Source organism: Coturnix japonica, chromosome 1, assembly GCF_054131305.1.
Source record: "Coturnix japonica strain WE chromosome 1, WE-NBRP24, whole genome shotgun sequence".
Classification (NCBI taxonomy): Eukaryota; Metazoa; Chordata; class Aves; order Galliformes; family Phasianidae; genus Coturnix; species Coturnix japonica.
In genome coordinates this window covers 45884256-45898423 of record NC_140663.1, presented here as the reverse complement: position 1 = coordinate 45898423, position 14168 = coordinate 45884256, and the positions used below count along the sequence as shown (strand labels likewise).

At 48.2% G+C, this 14168-nt stretch overlaps 2 protein-coding genes across 4 annotated transcripts; both read left to right on the top strand.

Annotated features, from left to right (window-relative positions):
• The first annotated feature begins 4628 nt into the window (after positions 1-4628).
• MIURF (mitochondrial elongation factor 1 upstream open reading frame) lies at positions 4629-5109 on the top strand. Its single transcript, XM_085517589.1, has one exon. The coding sequence runs from the start codon at positions 4865-4867 to the stop codon at positions 5075-5077; it is 213 nt and encodes a 70-aa protein (XP_085373715.1). The 5' UTR covers positions 4629-4864; the 3' UTR covers positions 5078-5109.
• Positions 4629-13160, top strand: MIEF1 (mitochondrial elongation factor 1). 3 transcript variants are annotated; one of them, XM_085517545.1, is made up of 6 exons: positions 4629-5247; positions 5761-5909; positions 6031-6211; positions 7581-7843; positions 8255-8316; positions 8868-13160. In XM_085517545.1, the coding sequence occupies exons 2-6, from the start codon at positions 5766-5768 to the stop codon at positions 8869-8871; spliced, it is 654 nt and encodes a 217-aa protein (XP_085373671.1). In that variant the 5' UTR covers positions 4629-5247; positions 5761-5765; the 3' UTR covers positions 8872-13160. The 3 variants fall into 3 exon arrangements, with proteins under 3 accessions (XP_085373671.1, XP_015715865.1, XP_085373668.1); XM_015860379.2 differs by lacking the exon at positions 8255-8316; XM_085517542.1 differs by lacking the exons at positions 4629-5247; positions 5761-5909; positions 6031-6211 and having other exon boundaries at positions 7707-7843.
• The last annotated feature ends 1008 nt before the right edge of the window (positions 13161-14168 follow it).

Below are 14168 nucleotides of genomic sequence, written 5' to 3'. Positions count from 1 at the left end.
CACCAAATGGCTCAGGTTAGAGGAGACCTTAAAGCCCACTCAGTTCCTACTCCTGCCCTGGGCAAGGCTGCCACCCACCAGGTCAGGCTGCCCAGACTTTGCTGATGTGGGGAATAGACACGCTGCTTCCAAACACCAGAGTGCTTAGAAACAAAATGACTTTAATATAAACTTACAGCATCACTTAAAGAGCTGGAAAGGGGATACCAAGAGCCTAGTTTGCTGGCTGTTTGTTTTTGTTGCTCGGCTACATTTGTTCCCAGCACAAGGGCAACACTTAATAAGCTGTTTCACATGGGCAGTAAATTTTTAATTATTAGCTTGCTTCTTTTTCCTAAGCTGGGGTTTCCGAGTGGTTCAGCTGGGGCAGCAGCTGGGAGCAGCCACCCCAGTCATGGTGAGCAGCTCTGTGCTCAGCTGCAGGTGCCAGTGCCCTGACAGGGAGCATTTGGCCATGGTGATGGCAGAAGGCAAATGTGTGCTTGCTCCCAGCACTGGTACCTCATACCCCAGCTACAGCAAATCTCGTGGGAGCCAGCTTTGCTCTGTCACTGCAAAACAGCATCCAAGGAGCAGAGCAGAACTATCCCATCTGGGGAAAGGGCTCCAGGTCACTGAAGCAAAGCACTGACCCAAGGGATGGCAGTGCTGTGGGCCAGGCTGCCATGAGCGGTGCCTTTGTGGCAGGCAGAGGCACGTCAGCGAAGGGTAAGGATCAGCCCCTTCCAGCCAGTGTTTGGGCCATTACTGTAAGCATCTCTGAGAACTCCAAACATAGATGCTTTCTTGGAATTAAGGGAAATTTGGCAATCTTGACATTTTGAATGTTCCTGGGTGTGCTTTTCATTCTTTCTTTCCTTTTTAGCAAAGAGAGATAATGTAGTCCTTCCCATTGTTTGCAATACATAACTTCTATGTAAAGCCACAAATCTTTCAAGGCCATCTCTCTCCTCGCTCTGCCAAATGAAATAAAGAACAAAAAAACCCCCACATTGTTTCACTTCTGCTTATCTTTCCTGTGCCTTACGGCTCAGACCACAACTCCCTTGGCTGAAATCCATCCCAGTAATGATTTAATTTGGGAGCCACGCTTCACCTTTCTAAAAATAAGGAAAACCGAGAAAGAGTGGCAAAGCCGTGCTGAATAAAGATACAAAATGACTTCTACAGGAGCTCGAATTAAAGAAACCATGTTGCTCAGATAATGCATAAAATCAGACCTTATATGCCTGCCTCTATGCAGCAAGTCCTTTCCTGACATTTTAGCCCTATTCTACAGTCTGGACCTTTTCCAAAGAGAGAGCAACAAATTATCAGTCATATCTTCTTTTCCCCCCACAGTCACTTACTAAGAATCAGGCACACATGCACAAATAAAGGAATGTCGAAAACGTCCACCCACTTCTGTTTGATTGTCGGTGTTTTTAAAGGATTTGGCACATGTTGTTGCCCAGGACTGGATGTCAAACTGCTGCAAAACCCAAAGCAGACAGATGTCCCTAAATGGGACAGGAATTATTCTAACTGAGGACACACGATTTAATGGGATGAAATGTGAATGTGGTGCAGCGGCAGCTCGGTGCGTGCAGATCCTTGGCTCCAGGGCTTGAGGCTGCAAGCCTTACTTTGGAAGCAGCTGGGATGTGAGCTCTCCCTATCTTCCCCCTGGCAAAAAAAGAGACCCCCCAGAATTCCTCCCTAAGTGTTCTCTGAAGCCGTGAGTGAAGGTTGAGTCTGGGCTGTGTGTCAGGAATGCACATTGAAAGGCAGCAGTCTCTCCTCCCTCAGCACCTGTGTTCCTTCTCAGCTGTGTTTGTTCAGCACCAAAGCTGATGGATTCTGTGGAAAGAAGCCATCAGCGCCAGCCTTGGTTATTCTCCACTGCTGGCACATCAGAGCTGGAGAGCAAGATATCATCATTTCTGCTGTGTTATCAACAGCAGCCCAGTTTTTTCTCTCTCTTTTTTTTTTTTTCCTTATTTTTTTTTCCTTTTCCTCCACCAAATTCCAGTCTGCCAGACTGTGGAAAGCCATTCAAAATGCACAAGGATGCAAAGCATCCACTTAGGGCACAAATGCCACTATTCTTTGCTGGAGAAAAGTCAAGAAGTAGGAGCACAAAAGAGAAAGCTGTTGAACGGGCCCAAAAGGTCTCTTTATGATAAGATACGATGGGTGTTACTCCCATGCTCAGATGGTGCTGGTGGGTCACTACCCTTCTTCTCTGCTCCTAAACAGTAGCAACAGAGCTGTAGCTCCAGAGCTTCCCAGAAGAAAGAGAGGAGGGGGATATCTGTGCCTTACACGCAGGTAACAGCCTGGGTGACTGTGCCCTGTAACCCATGCTGCCTTTGATATTTCGCAAGCTCACTTCATCATTTGGGGAAACAAAAGTTGTTATTGTTCTCCAGGCATACAGTGAAGGTGCACTATCTCCTCTGCCTGAATTAAAGGGAATAAATCCACTTCTTTGCAGGGATGCAAGCTGGAGACATGGAGCCTTCAGCTCACTGTGGGCTACCCCACCTTCCCAGTGAGCCCAATGGGAGGCAAAAGGGCATCCTGGACAGACACTGAGCAGCATTGCAAGCAATGGGACAAGGGCTCAGCATCCTGTCAGAGCAGCACAAGTCCATCCTGTACCAGGGCTGCAGGGGGGTCAACAGAGGAGTAGGCTGGGCTGGGAAGCACTGAAGGGGCTGTTGCTTCACTGGCTTCAAGTTCACAACCCCAGCATGCTGTCAGCATTCCAGCAGTGAGAAGGCAATGGATGCAGGTCACTCTGCCTTTGCACCTGCTCACTTTACAAGACCAAAGGGGCACAGTGAATGTGGCTCGGACACGTGGAGCACACAGCAGTGAAGCAGTGGCAGGCACAGCGAGCCCTGGGGTGCTGGGGCAGTTGGGGGCAGGAGGAGCAGTATGGCTGGAGGAGTTCACAACACACGCACACAGCTGTTGGTGGAGGGCCCAGGAGCTGGCAAGAGGTCCAGGGAGAAAAAAACAGAACAAAACACTAAAACAGGCACAACCAAAGGGAGCCAGGATGGGGAGGGGTGCTTGTGGGAGACCGTGGTCCTTGGCTCCCAAAGCAAGAAGGGACAGAAAGTCCCTGAAAGTCCGTAAGAACAACCTTGCCTGGGAAGGTCAGCACATTTGGCATGTCCTACGCAGCTCAAAACAAGCTGTGCTTCAGAGGAGGGAGGTCTTGCTCTCCTGTGCCATGGTCACACCTTTGCTCTCACACTCGGTACATGCAGGAGGATCCTGAGAGGAAGCACAGTCTGACATCTTCTGCATGGGACTCGGTGGGGTGAAGGAGAGCATGGGGAGCAGGGCTGGAATCACCTGACACAGCACCACTGGTTCAAAGCCCACCCTGCTGTACATCTCGGAGCAGTTTGATCCCATTTGTACTGCAACAGGGGTTCGCCACGTGTAGCTGTGAATGCTTTGATCCAGACTTTGGTGTTTCAGGGACTGGGCTTATCAGTGCACCTGTTCAGAGAACTGCTGCAAGGAGCAAAGTGTTTATGTGGCAACCCGGGGAGGAATCTGAATGGAGAGTTCAAAAATCAGTGTTGGTTCTGGTACAAGGTTAAGGGTAGGGAATATGGATATAGGAATAGGGAATCTAAAGGCTGCCTCTGATGTGCCATATAGCTCAGAGTCTAAGCAGATGATGAGGAGAAAAAAAAGAGGATGAGCAATATACTAAGCATTTTTAAATGATGACTCAAAGCTATAGACTCTATAGGAGATTGGAAAGGACTGTAAGTAAAATGCAAATGTGGCAAATGTGCAATAAGGTGCGATTGATGAAGTTTAACTTTGTCAAATGCCAAGTAAGAAATTAAAGAGATATTATGAAGCCCCAGATTGACTGTAGCAACTCGGGGAAGGGTATGAATATCACACAGATCTGGGCTCTGTGAGTGGATGCAGGTTAAAAAAGAGCACACACAAAACATCAGCATGCAGAAGGGAGAAGAGGAGAATAATATGGAAAATATGATAATGCTATTATGTAAATCAGCAGCGTGGCCTCTCTGGGAATACTGTCTGCAGTTCACTCAAGCCTTTCTCGGAAAGGGCTGATTAGGGGCATGGCCAAGTCGCTCACAAAGAGAGATCAAAATGATTGGGGCTGTTTATCTCGGAAAGGAAATGAACAAGAGGAGGTCGGCACAGACCGAGCCAGACCGGAGCTTCTGGTTTTCTTCCCATTCAGTGCTATCACTGTCATATCTGTTGTCGTTAAGGACAGTGCAAAGTGATGCGGCTTTCCTCTGTCACACACAGCTTTTCTCTGGCAGTGTTGATCAGTGGAGCAGGCTGCCCTGGGGGTGCTGTTGTGGCAGACGATTGAAGGACACAGCCCGTGCCATTCATTCCCAGTCTCAACTGGGAGGAGAACTGGGTGTGTGTGCTCCTCCCGGCCGGCAGGGGGCGCACTGCCGGCGCGTTGTGTCCCTTCCCGCTCCCCGTACGTCGGAGCCCCGCCGCCAGGGGGCAGCAGCGTTTCGCCGCCATCCTCCTCCCGTTCAGGCCGGAAGTCCTCCGCGCGGAGAGCGTTAGCGGCCTCGTCCAGGCCGCTCTGGGATTGGCTGGTCGTGGGGTCACGACCCGGAGGCGGATCGGCCATGTTGCTGGGTGACCCCGCGAGCGGCGGCTGTAGGATGGGGGTGCCGTGAGGTCCCGGGTGCTTCTCACGGCCCTTCCCGCTGCCTGCGGGAGGACCAGGCCGCAGGGTCCCGCTGGGTCGCCGTAGCCGAGCTCGCGGCCCCGGCAGCTCCGGAACATCCCTCCGGGAAGGGAGCAGCGGCCCCAGCCTCCCCCTCCTTCTGTCGGCCGGCCGTTCCCCATGGCAGCGTGGTCCCGGCAGGCCGTCCTGACCCTTTACCGGGCTCTGCTGCGCGAGGGCCGCGGGCTGCGTTACACTGACCGGGATTTCTACTTGGCTTCCATCCGCCGGGAGTTTCGCAAGAACCGGGGGCTGCAGCGGCTGGAGGACAAGGAGAGGCAGCTGGAGAAGGGGCAGGCCTTCCTGCAGAGCAAGCTGGGGGGGCTGGTGTAATAGCCCCCCCCCCCCCCCCCTCATACACACACTCTTCTTTCTAAAACACCCTCTTACCTGTCACGGCACGATGGCTGCTTCCTGCCCGCTGCTACCTTGAAACTGGCCAGAAGGTGCCTCCACAGCCGCACCAGGAGGGCTCTCCTCTCTACAAATGCTTTAGGTCGCAGGTAGGTCCCTTATGCTGATGTAACTCTGATCAGATGCAGTAGGAATGTTAGTTTTTAAATAGTAACTTGGCTTTAGAAAAGACAAATTCAGGCAGGTTCTGCCCCTTCAGCTGTTTTTGCCTCAGAATTGTGATCTTGAATCAGTTTGGGAGAACATTAACATTTCTGTTATATGGGACTTGCATGAAAACCAAACCCAGCAGCCTTGAGTGCAGGAGTAACTATCAGGTGGAAGCGAGGAGTTGTTCCCTTTGTGGTGCACTGTGGTTTGCAGTGCTGACTCCTGGATGTTTTTGAAACACCTGGTGCCAGCCACTGTCTGAGAGTGGACACTCTGAAGCTCTTGATATTTTATCAAAGACAAGAGTTTGGCAGTCCATGCAGCCATATCCATGAGCGAAGTTGCAGGCCTTAGATGGAGGATGAGAGGATAAATTGGTGGGTTTGCTTTGGCTAAGAAGCACCAGTTAGAGTTGCCCTGTTGTGACCCATTTGTTTGATGCTCCCTTCCAGGTGAGATGGCGGGCGCTGGGCCGCGCAAAGGCAAAAAGGACGACAATGGCATTGGCACGGCCATCGACTTTGTGCTGTCCAACGCACGGCTTGTGTTGGGCGTGGGTGGAGCTGCCATGCTGGGCATTGCCACGCTGGCTGTCAAACGGGTGAGCTGATGATGTGGGGAGGGAAGTGAAAAGACATGGGATGTTGGCACTAGATGGGGGAAGAAACACAAAAACACCGGGCTCTTGTCAACTCAAACTGTGCTTGGTGATGTTCCTTTAGATGTATGATCGTGCAATCAGTGCTCCCAGCAGCCCCACTCGCTTGAACCAGTCAGGAAAGAGAAGCTGGGAAGAGCCAAATTGGTTGGGATCCTCCTCTCGCTTACTGAGCCAGGACATGAAGACTAACCTCAGCCGCTCCCTGCAGACCCTTCCCACCGACAGTTCGGCCACCGACACAGGTACAGAGCAGTGTGGCATTTCCATGTTGCAGAATCATTTTGGCCTGTCAACCCTGTTAATCCTTTAAAGAAACACTGGAAGAGGAGAATGCTCTCTCTAGCCTAGTATTTTGATGCTGTTGTTTGAAGTTGATCTATTGTTAGCTTCCAGGATTAGAAGTCAGATTTGAGACCTTGAGTAATAGTCATCTCTATTGGCATTTGTCATTTCCTTTATTTCACAGACTTGAATTTTATTCTCCTTCAGACTTTTCTTTGACACTTTGTTGCTTTTCTTTGGGCCTTTCCAATTCTTTTACCTCTTTTAAGAAAATACTTAAGCAGAGAGTCACAGAAGCCTTAGAGTTGGAAGGGATCTCTGGAGGCCATCTAGTCCAACTCCCCTGCAATTAACAGGGACAACACAGATAGATCAGGTTGCCCAGGGCCTTATCCAGTCTGACCTTGAAGGTCTCCACAGATGGGGCATCAACCACGTCACTACATAACCTGTTCCACTGCCTTACCACCCTCACTGTAAAAGATTGTTTCCTCTTATCTAACCTAAATCTCCCTGCTTTAAGCTTGACTGTACTAGTCATTTATAACATTATTTTCCATGTTATTTCTGTGATCTTTCTAATAATTTCTGTAACACTTTTGGCCTTTTTAGTGCTGCTTATCACTAAGCTAATCTTCATCAAGCTGTAAAAAGGCACTTGGCAGTTTTCTTTCCAAGTGCAGTGATAAGCAATTCAACCAGTAAATGTTTTTTTTATGTGATTTTTTGCATTAGTTTGTTCTTACTGGTTTGATAAGAAGGTGTTAGAGAAACAGTGTAGATTAGAGATTGCTTTATAATTTAAGCAGTGATGTAAAGTGTTACGATGCTGTTATTCACATAAGAACACTCTCTTGGCTCTTTGTTCAGTTAAAATTTGAGGAGGTTTTCATTAAGGCTACAATTGTTTGTGCTCTAATGGCTCTAAAATCCATCATTTTACTGCCTACCTTACCATTCTCATATATGATGATCAGAGACCCAATGACGACTTCTTTGCAGACAATATGATCTCAGATCTCTTACCCTGGTTACAACTGGGTTTTGCTGATGTGTTGTAAAAATCCATTATAATGTTAAAAACTTAATGATGGTTGTTCAGGGGTGTTTTGGTCTTCTATTGGTCTGGCATCATGTTAAAAGCAGCGTGAGGTGTAGCTAAGAAACTGTCCATGCAGCCATTAATTTTCTTTGAGATTCTCAGTGCTCTTTTGACTGATATCTATGTAAAGCTTGCAAAATGTCTGCCATAAGCTTTTCGGGACCGAGGAGGCGTGTTTCTGCAGTGAAACACTGCAGACAATCAACAGTTTTCCTTCTGTCTTGCAGACTTTTTTCGACCCACTAAATCCAAGCCACCTGCCAAGAGGAGCCAAGTGGAGCTGAAACAATCCCGCCTTCGTCTGTCTCTGCAAGAAAAGCTGTTTGCTTATTACCAGAGGAAGGTCGCTATCCCCACAGATGAGCAAGCCCTGGCCAAGCAAGCAGCCGTGGACATCTGTGCTGAGCTGCGCAGCTTCCTCCGTGCCAAGCTGCCGGACATGCCCCTGCGTGACATGTATCTCAGTGGCAGCCTGTATGATGATCTGCAGGTAATTCCCATGGCCATGTGATGGGTCATTATTCAGCAGGCTGATGAGACAGGAGCATTTCAGGCGTCCCTCTCGGCAGTGCTGTCTCAGCACAACATTCTTCTGTAATAAGGCTCTTGGTGTCATGTTTCCCACCGTGAAGCCAGGCATTGATTACTGCAGTGCTCTGGATTTGTCTGCAAAGCATTTGATTTTTGCTCTTTCATTTCTCTAGGCTGTCTTGGCTGTTCTTTCCTTCTCCCTTTAGCTGTGTTTTTCTTGTTGCTTTTTCATACAGCTCTGTTTTCGCTCCATCCCTGCTATCTTCTTCCAAACATAGTTCCCTCAGAACTCCTTTGCATTCATGTAGGTCTTCCTTAGTCTTTTTATTTTTTACTTTTTCTTTTTTTCTCTTTTTTAAACGCATGACAGACCTTGACTGAACAGCAGTCCCTGCTGCATGTCTGCCCAGTGGAAAAATGTACATGGCTAAAGTGAGTGATTCATAGGCACGCTTCTTTTGTTTGAGTCAGAGCTCTGAAATGGAGTGCTGAGTGTCAAGTGAAACTTAGATCTGGGTTCTTAATCACATGGTGAAAAGAGATCTTTAGTGACCTTTTTCTCATCAGAGTGGCAGACAAGGTGAAGGCAGCAGCTACTTCTAGCATGGAATAATTAAAATATGGCAACTTAAGCTTGTTTAGAAATGCCTCCAGTTTCAAATTACTATGTGGCATTGCCACCTTGGAGCAATAGGAGGTAAAATGATTCTTCTGTATGTAGTCCATGTCAGGTGCTGAAGTATCTGAAGATCTCTAAATGTTGAGTACCACCTAAGCTTTATCTTGTAATTATACCTTGCAGTTACCTACTGATGATGGGAAATAGCCTATCAAAATGTCTTTTGAGGGAACTGTCAGAGAGGGAACTGAGACAGCTGAACCTTTATTGCAAGTTCCTCTGAACAGAAGGCATTCCAAAAAGTGGTGAATGAAATGGTGTGGAGAGAAAGCTTGTTCTTACCGACTTTTCTCTCTTGTGAAAGGTAGTGACAGCTGACCATATCCAGCTTATTGTGCCTCTGATGCTGGAGCAGAACTTGTGGTCATGCATCCCTGGAGAGGAAACTATCATGAATATTCCTGGCTTCTACTTGGTGCGTCGGGAAAACCCAGAGTACTTTCCCCGTGGGAGCAGCTACTGGGACCGCTGTGTTGTGGGAGGTTACCTTTCCCCCAAAGCTGTAGCAGAGACCTTTGAGAAGGTTGTAGCTGGATCCATCAACTGGCCAGCAATTGGGTCTCTCTTGGATTATGTGATCCGTCCAGCAGCTCCTCCAGCAGATTTGACGCTGGAAGTCCAGTATGATCCAGAACGGCGTCTTTTTATTGACTTCCTACCATCCCTCACGCTGGGTGACATCGTCCTCGTGGCCAAACCTCATCGACTGGCCCAGAATGACAACCTATGGCGACTGAGTCTGCGGCCAGCAGAAACAGCTCGCCTCAGGGCCCTGGACCAGTGTGATTCTGGCTGCCGTTGCTTGTGCCTGAAGATCTTCAAAGCGGTATGCAAGTTGAACCCAGCCCTGGGTCACCTCACTGCCAGCCAGCTGACCAATGTCATCCTGCACCTGTCCCAAGAGGAGTCCAACTGGTCCCAGGATGTGCTGGCTGATCGCTTCTTGCAAGCGCTGAAGGGCTTGATCCGCTACTTGGAGGCAGGTGTCCTCCCTAGTTCTCTAAACCCCAAGGTGAACTTGTTTTCAGAGCTCACCCCAGAAGAGGTGGATGAATTGGGCTACACCCTCTATAGCTCTCTCTCAGAGCCAGAGTCTTTACTCCAGACGTAATGGGGGCCTTAACTGGGGAAACATAGATATGATTTATCCAAGTTGGACTTTGAAATGTGTCTCCTACCCCCCACCCTCCCTCTCTCACACTGTCTGTTTTTGGTTCATTTGGTTCATAATTATTTCCTGCTGTGGAGTTGTTGCTCCCGCTGGATTTCTTGGTGCTACTGGTCCATTTCCACCGTCTGTGCCCCAACAGGTACCCATTGGCTATGGAAAAGAGGCTAAAACTGCAGCTGTAAGATCCCTGCAGAAATCTTGCTGATGCTTAAAAACAAAACAACAAACTCAACAAACACCACAACTATGCACTTCTTTCTCCTGTAGTGAGTCTTTCTTGCTGCAGTGAATCCCGTTTTGGTCTGAAGAAGGTGGAAGTGGGCTGGTGAATCCAGTGACAGCTTTAGCAGTCTTGCACTGAGGTCCTTTCCTTTCCTGGGGTCAGATTTTGTCTCTATTTCTTTTTTTCCTGCTGTACCACACTGTCTCACTTCTCCCCCCCCCCCCTTTTTTTTCTTTTACCAAGTCATACAGAGCAGACTGAATGAGATGTTCTTAGTAGGGCTGTATGTTGTATGTCTGAGTGCATCATGATTGACAGTATTTAGTGCAGTAGTTCTTGAAAGAGGAGGATGGATATGGCTCTGGCTCCCACAGAGCCATCTCATCCTTTGTCATCTGGGTTCAGGAGTAAAGCTCATCCAGTCTGTTGCAACAGCCTCCAGTATAGGCACTTCTCACGGGTGTTACTGCAGGGAGGAAAAAGCTTTTGTGGTGTCTGTGTGATGAGGCCAAAAGAGTAGGGCTTGCTGTTCCAGCCTAGCCAGATCAACTGCGTGTTGCTGGTGGGAATGGCCATGTGAATTGGGAGTTAGGCAGCTCCTCAGATGTCTCTCTGGCCTAGAGGAAGAGAAGCTGATTATGGAAGAGGGGTGGGAGGTGCACATGGGAACAGAGATTATTTTTTCATCTTTTCTGAGTTCTTTGCTGTTCTGGTTTATAGGAGGTGGAAGCAGGACTTTATGCCTCAAATGGTTTTGTAATGAGCATGTGTAAGCCAGACTCTCACCAGCTGTAAGTTGGTAAGGGTGATGGGGCTAAACTGGTGTCATCAGAGAGGATCTGTTCCATATGCTGATGTTATTATTGTTATGCAGAGTTAGCATTTAGAAAGGAACTGTCTTTGCCATCCACTCTCATTGTGTGCTGTAGGTCTCTCCTCTGGCACCTCAGAGGTGAAGCATTTTCCCCTTCCTCATTCCCATGTGTTGACTTTCCAGCGTTCCCAGTTTATAGGTACCATTAGAAAGCTGGTGAGGGCACACCTTCCCCCTCTATATGGTTGGACCTATTGATCATGCACTTCTGCCCACTCCTGTTCACCTCTGCTATCAGGCCATTCTCCTTTGGCTGTCCTCTCATCTGCTTCTGGACTGTGGTGTGGCTTTTGGGGGCAGCTGATGCACTGTGGGTATCTCTTACACTAGCTGCATGTACTCTGTGCTGCTGTCAGCCTTTTGACCTCCTGTCTTCAAAGAGTGGGAGCCCTCCTGGGTCTGGGGCTATGTGTATCAAATGATAAGCACAGCCAGTGTTACAGAAACATAACTCATCTTTAGCACCTATTTTTCCCTCTTACTGTCCAGCCTCCCTAGCCTAAGAGGCAGAGTTCAGGGGGAGCAGGTATCTTTTTCTCCCTTCCTCTCAGGACTCCCCTTTGACAGGGAAGTTTCAAGGTGAGTGGAACCATGGAGGGAGAGTCTTTACCACTTGTTTTCTTTTTCAAGGCAGTGCTGGTGAGATGAAGGTAGGAGCATCTTTCTCGGACGATCCGTCCATTTTAGACAGTGTGTCAGATAGTATTCCTTATCCAGTGATAACACAACCTTGCATTTTAAATTATTTAATCCTTAGGTTACAGGTCTTTTCTAGACTGCCAGATGCATTCTTTTCACAAGTGCGTGCGTGTGTATAAAGTCTGTAGTCTGTAAAAGGTAAACAAATTCCGTTTGTATGATTTTGTGTTCTGTATGTTGTGCAGCAGTCACTGTTGCTCAGGTGTTAATTGCTCTTCACTCTGGTTCCCAGATTACACCCGCTTTTCTCTGCCCTTCTGTCAGCCTTCCTACCCTAAAAACAGATGGATAAGACTTGGAGCCCACAAGCTGTCTGGGGAAATTCCCCTTTCTTCTCATTACTTGAAGGTCAACAAAAATATTAACGTATCGGGGTTGTCAGGTGTTCCCCTTCTGTTCATTTCTTCAGTGTGATCTCATTTGGTGCTGAATCCAATGCCGTGGTCTTCATGTGGAACTGAGCAGCAGCATGGTTTGGAACGACAGATTATAAATGCAAAGGTGAGATGTAAGCAGGAGGAAGCCACTGTCTGAGCTGCTCAAGAGCAGTTTCCACGTACATATCTGTGTATAGATTTTTTCACATGAATGCTTTTACTTCTTCCTGGCAACCTAATGAATTAATATTTTATGGCCATTTCTTGCTGCTATTGAGCTCAATTTGTGTATCAAATGGAGAGTGAAGCTGCCTTTTTGCCTTTTCTGTAGACTTTGCTCTGCTTCACTTGAATCACGTCCATCTTTTCTTCCCTTCAGTTTTTCCCTGTTCTGAGATAGCCACAAGCCCATTGCTGGGAGGCACGAGCTCCCCTCCTATGGGCGGCCACTACCACGGGCAGCAGCAGCCCTGGCAGTGGTGGTCTCAGCAAAGGCCAAAGATGTAATGGGTCACAGGGACACTTGCAATGAGGAGTGTTTCAAGTGCAAGGGGTGATAAAGGCAGGGATGAAGAAGCAGAGCGACTATGCAGGAAATTTACACTGAAGCTGTATGAAGCTTGTGGACAAAGGGATTGTTGTAGTCTTTTGAATCAGCACCTTTCAGTGTTAAATGCAGTGCACATGTTGACATACAGCCAGGAGGGCTGAATCACAGGTAGGCTCCTTTTTCATCAGAGCCATAGCACAGAGCAGGAGAACCTAAAGACGAATGTGGAAAGGGCAGCTCTTGGCCACCTTCCTGGCAGAGCAGCTCAGAGACAGATTGATTGTAAGGGGCCCAGAGCGTGCATTGCCTGCTTGCTGCCTGGGCTCCTGGAATGCCTTGGTGTATTCTGCTATAGTTTAACTTCCACAAGCTTCTCACAGTATTGTTATCTGGTTCCCTGTAACTGCGGGGCGAGGACCAACTCACTCAGCAGTAGCTTTTCAACTGCTGCTGAGCTTTACCACTAATCTTTCAGCTCAGATGTATTTCTTTTAAAGTGTTCAGAAGCAGTTATGGAACCAAGAGGCTACTTGCTGCCTCTCGACCCGCACTCTGCAAGTGGGTACTCGCAGTGTGCAGTGAAGAGATGATGCCCCGTTGCTCCTAGGTGTGGAGGCTGCGGACTTGTAAAAGGGAAAGTCTCAAGTGCATGTTCTGTGACAGAGTGCGTGAAATTCTGAAATAAAATGACTTTCCGTAGTAACTTGTTTGTCTCTGATGTGTTTATAAACAAAGGAGCGTCTCTCTGCTGTTGTGCCAGGGAGGGGTGTCTGCTGGCAGCTTTCTGCACCACACTGTTCTCTGGGGACTGTCATGCCCCTTGCTGATTCACCGCTTTCCCTTTGCAGCTTGGGGCGCTCTGCAGCTGCCTTGAGAACAAGTAGGTTGGTGCTGCAGCAGCTCGCTCCTGTCAGTGCATGCACCAGTCACAAGATAATGATGACTCTCTGCCTTTTCTCCTTTTCTCTGACAGCTCACACGTCTGGGCTGGCACCCGCAATTCATGTGGTTCTCCAGACTTCACAGGCTTCTGTGCATCTTTTAATACTGGCTTTCCTGCACAGCCTTTCCCTGCCCTTGGCTCAGTGACACCTTTGTTTCTACATGCCCGAGTATGCTCATGTCTTATCCAAGCATCACCCTTGGGGCGGTGAGGAAGCTGTTATAGCTCCGGCACACCGCAAGCCGTGGTTTTATGTGTCTGCTTGGGGAGGTGGGGGAAGTGTCTGACATAAAGAGAAACACAAAGTGATGCCACTTCTGATGAATCCCTGCTGCTTAATTCTCAAAAGGCACGCTAGGGTGAAGGCATCCTGTGAGAATTGTTTTAATGAGGGCTAAGCAATTACCTTCTAACTAGCTTGGAGGATGTGTTGTGTTAGAAAGGGAGCCTTCATCCCTAGCATTATTCTTCCTGTTAGTCCTTGTCTAGTTTTCTGTTGTTCTTGTTTTTTCCTTTAATCTGTTCCACGATAGAAACAGGTCAGCTGAGATCAAGCGTATTTCACATCATATGGTCATTTATGGGAACAGCTAATACAAGCTGCTCTGTTCCAGCTACAACACCCCTCACATTAATGCCCTTGGAAAGCTTAGGGCTTACAATCCATGTTTAATGTATGCAGCAGTTTGCACTTTTGCATAAAAGCTGTCCTGGCATGCACAGTGAGATCAAAAGATAGAGTTTGTTTAATGGAGAGAAGAAATAATT

Excerpts from the sequence above, each read along its gene's own strand:
- MIURF (XM_085517589.1), top strand. The coding sequence starts at position 4,865 with ATGGCAGCGTGGTCCCGGCAGGCCGTCCTGACCCTTTACCGGGCTCTG.
- MIEF1 (XM_015860379.2), top strand. The coding sequence starts at position 5,766 with ATGGCGGGCGCTGGGCCGCGCAAAGGCAAAAAGGACGACAATGGCATT. Across the intron at positions 6,212-7,580 it reads CAGTTCGGCCACCGACACAG|ACTTTTTTCGACCCACTAAA; the intron begins GTACAGAGCAGT and ends TCTGTCTTGCAG. Across the intron at positions 7,844-8,867 it reads GCCTGTATGATGATCTGCAG|GTAGTGACAGCTGACCATAT; the intron begins GTAATTCCCATG and ends CTCTTGTGAAAG.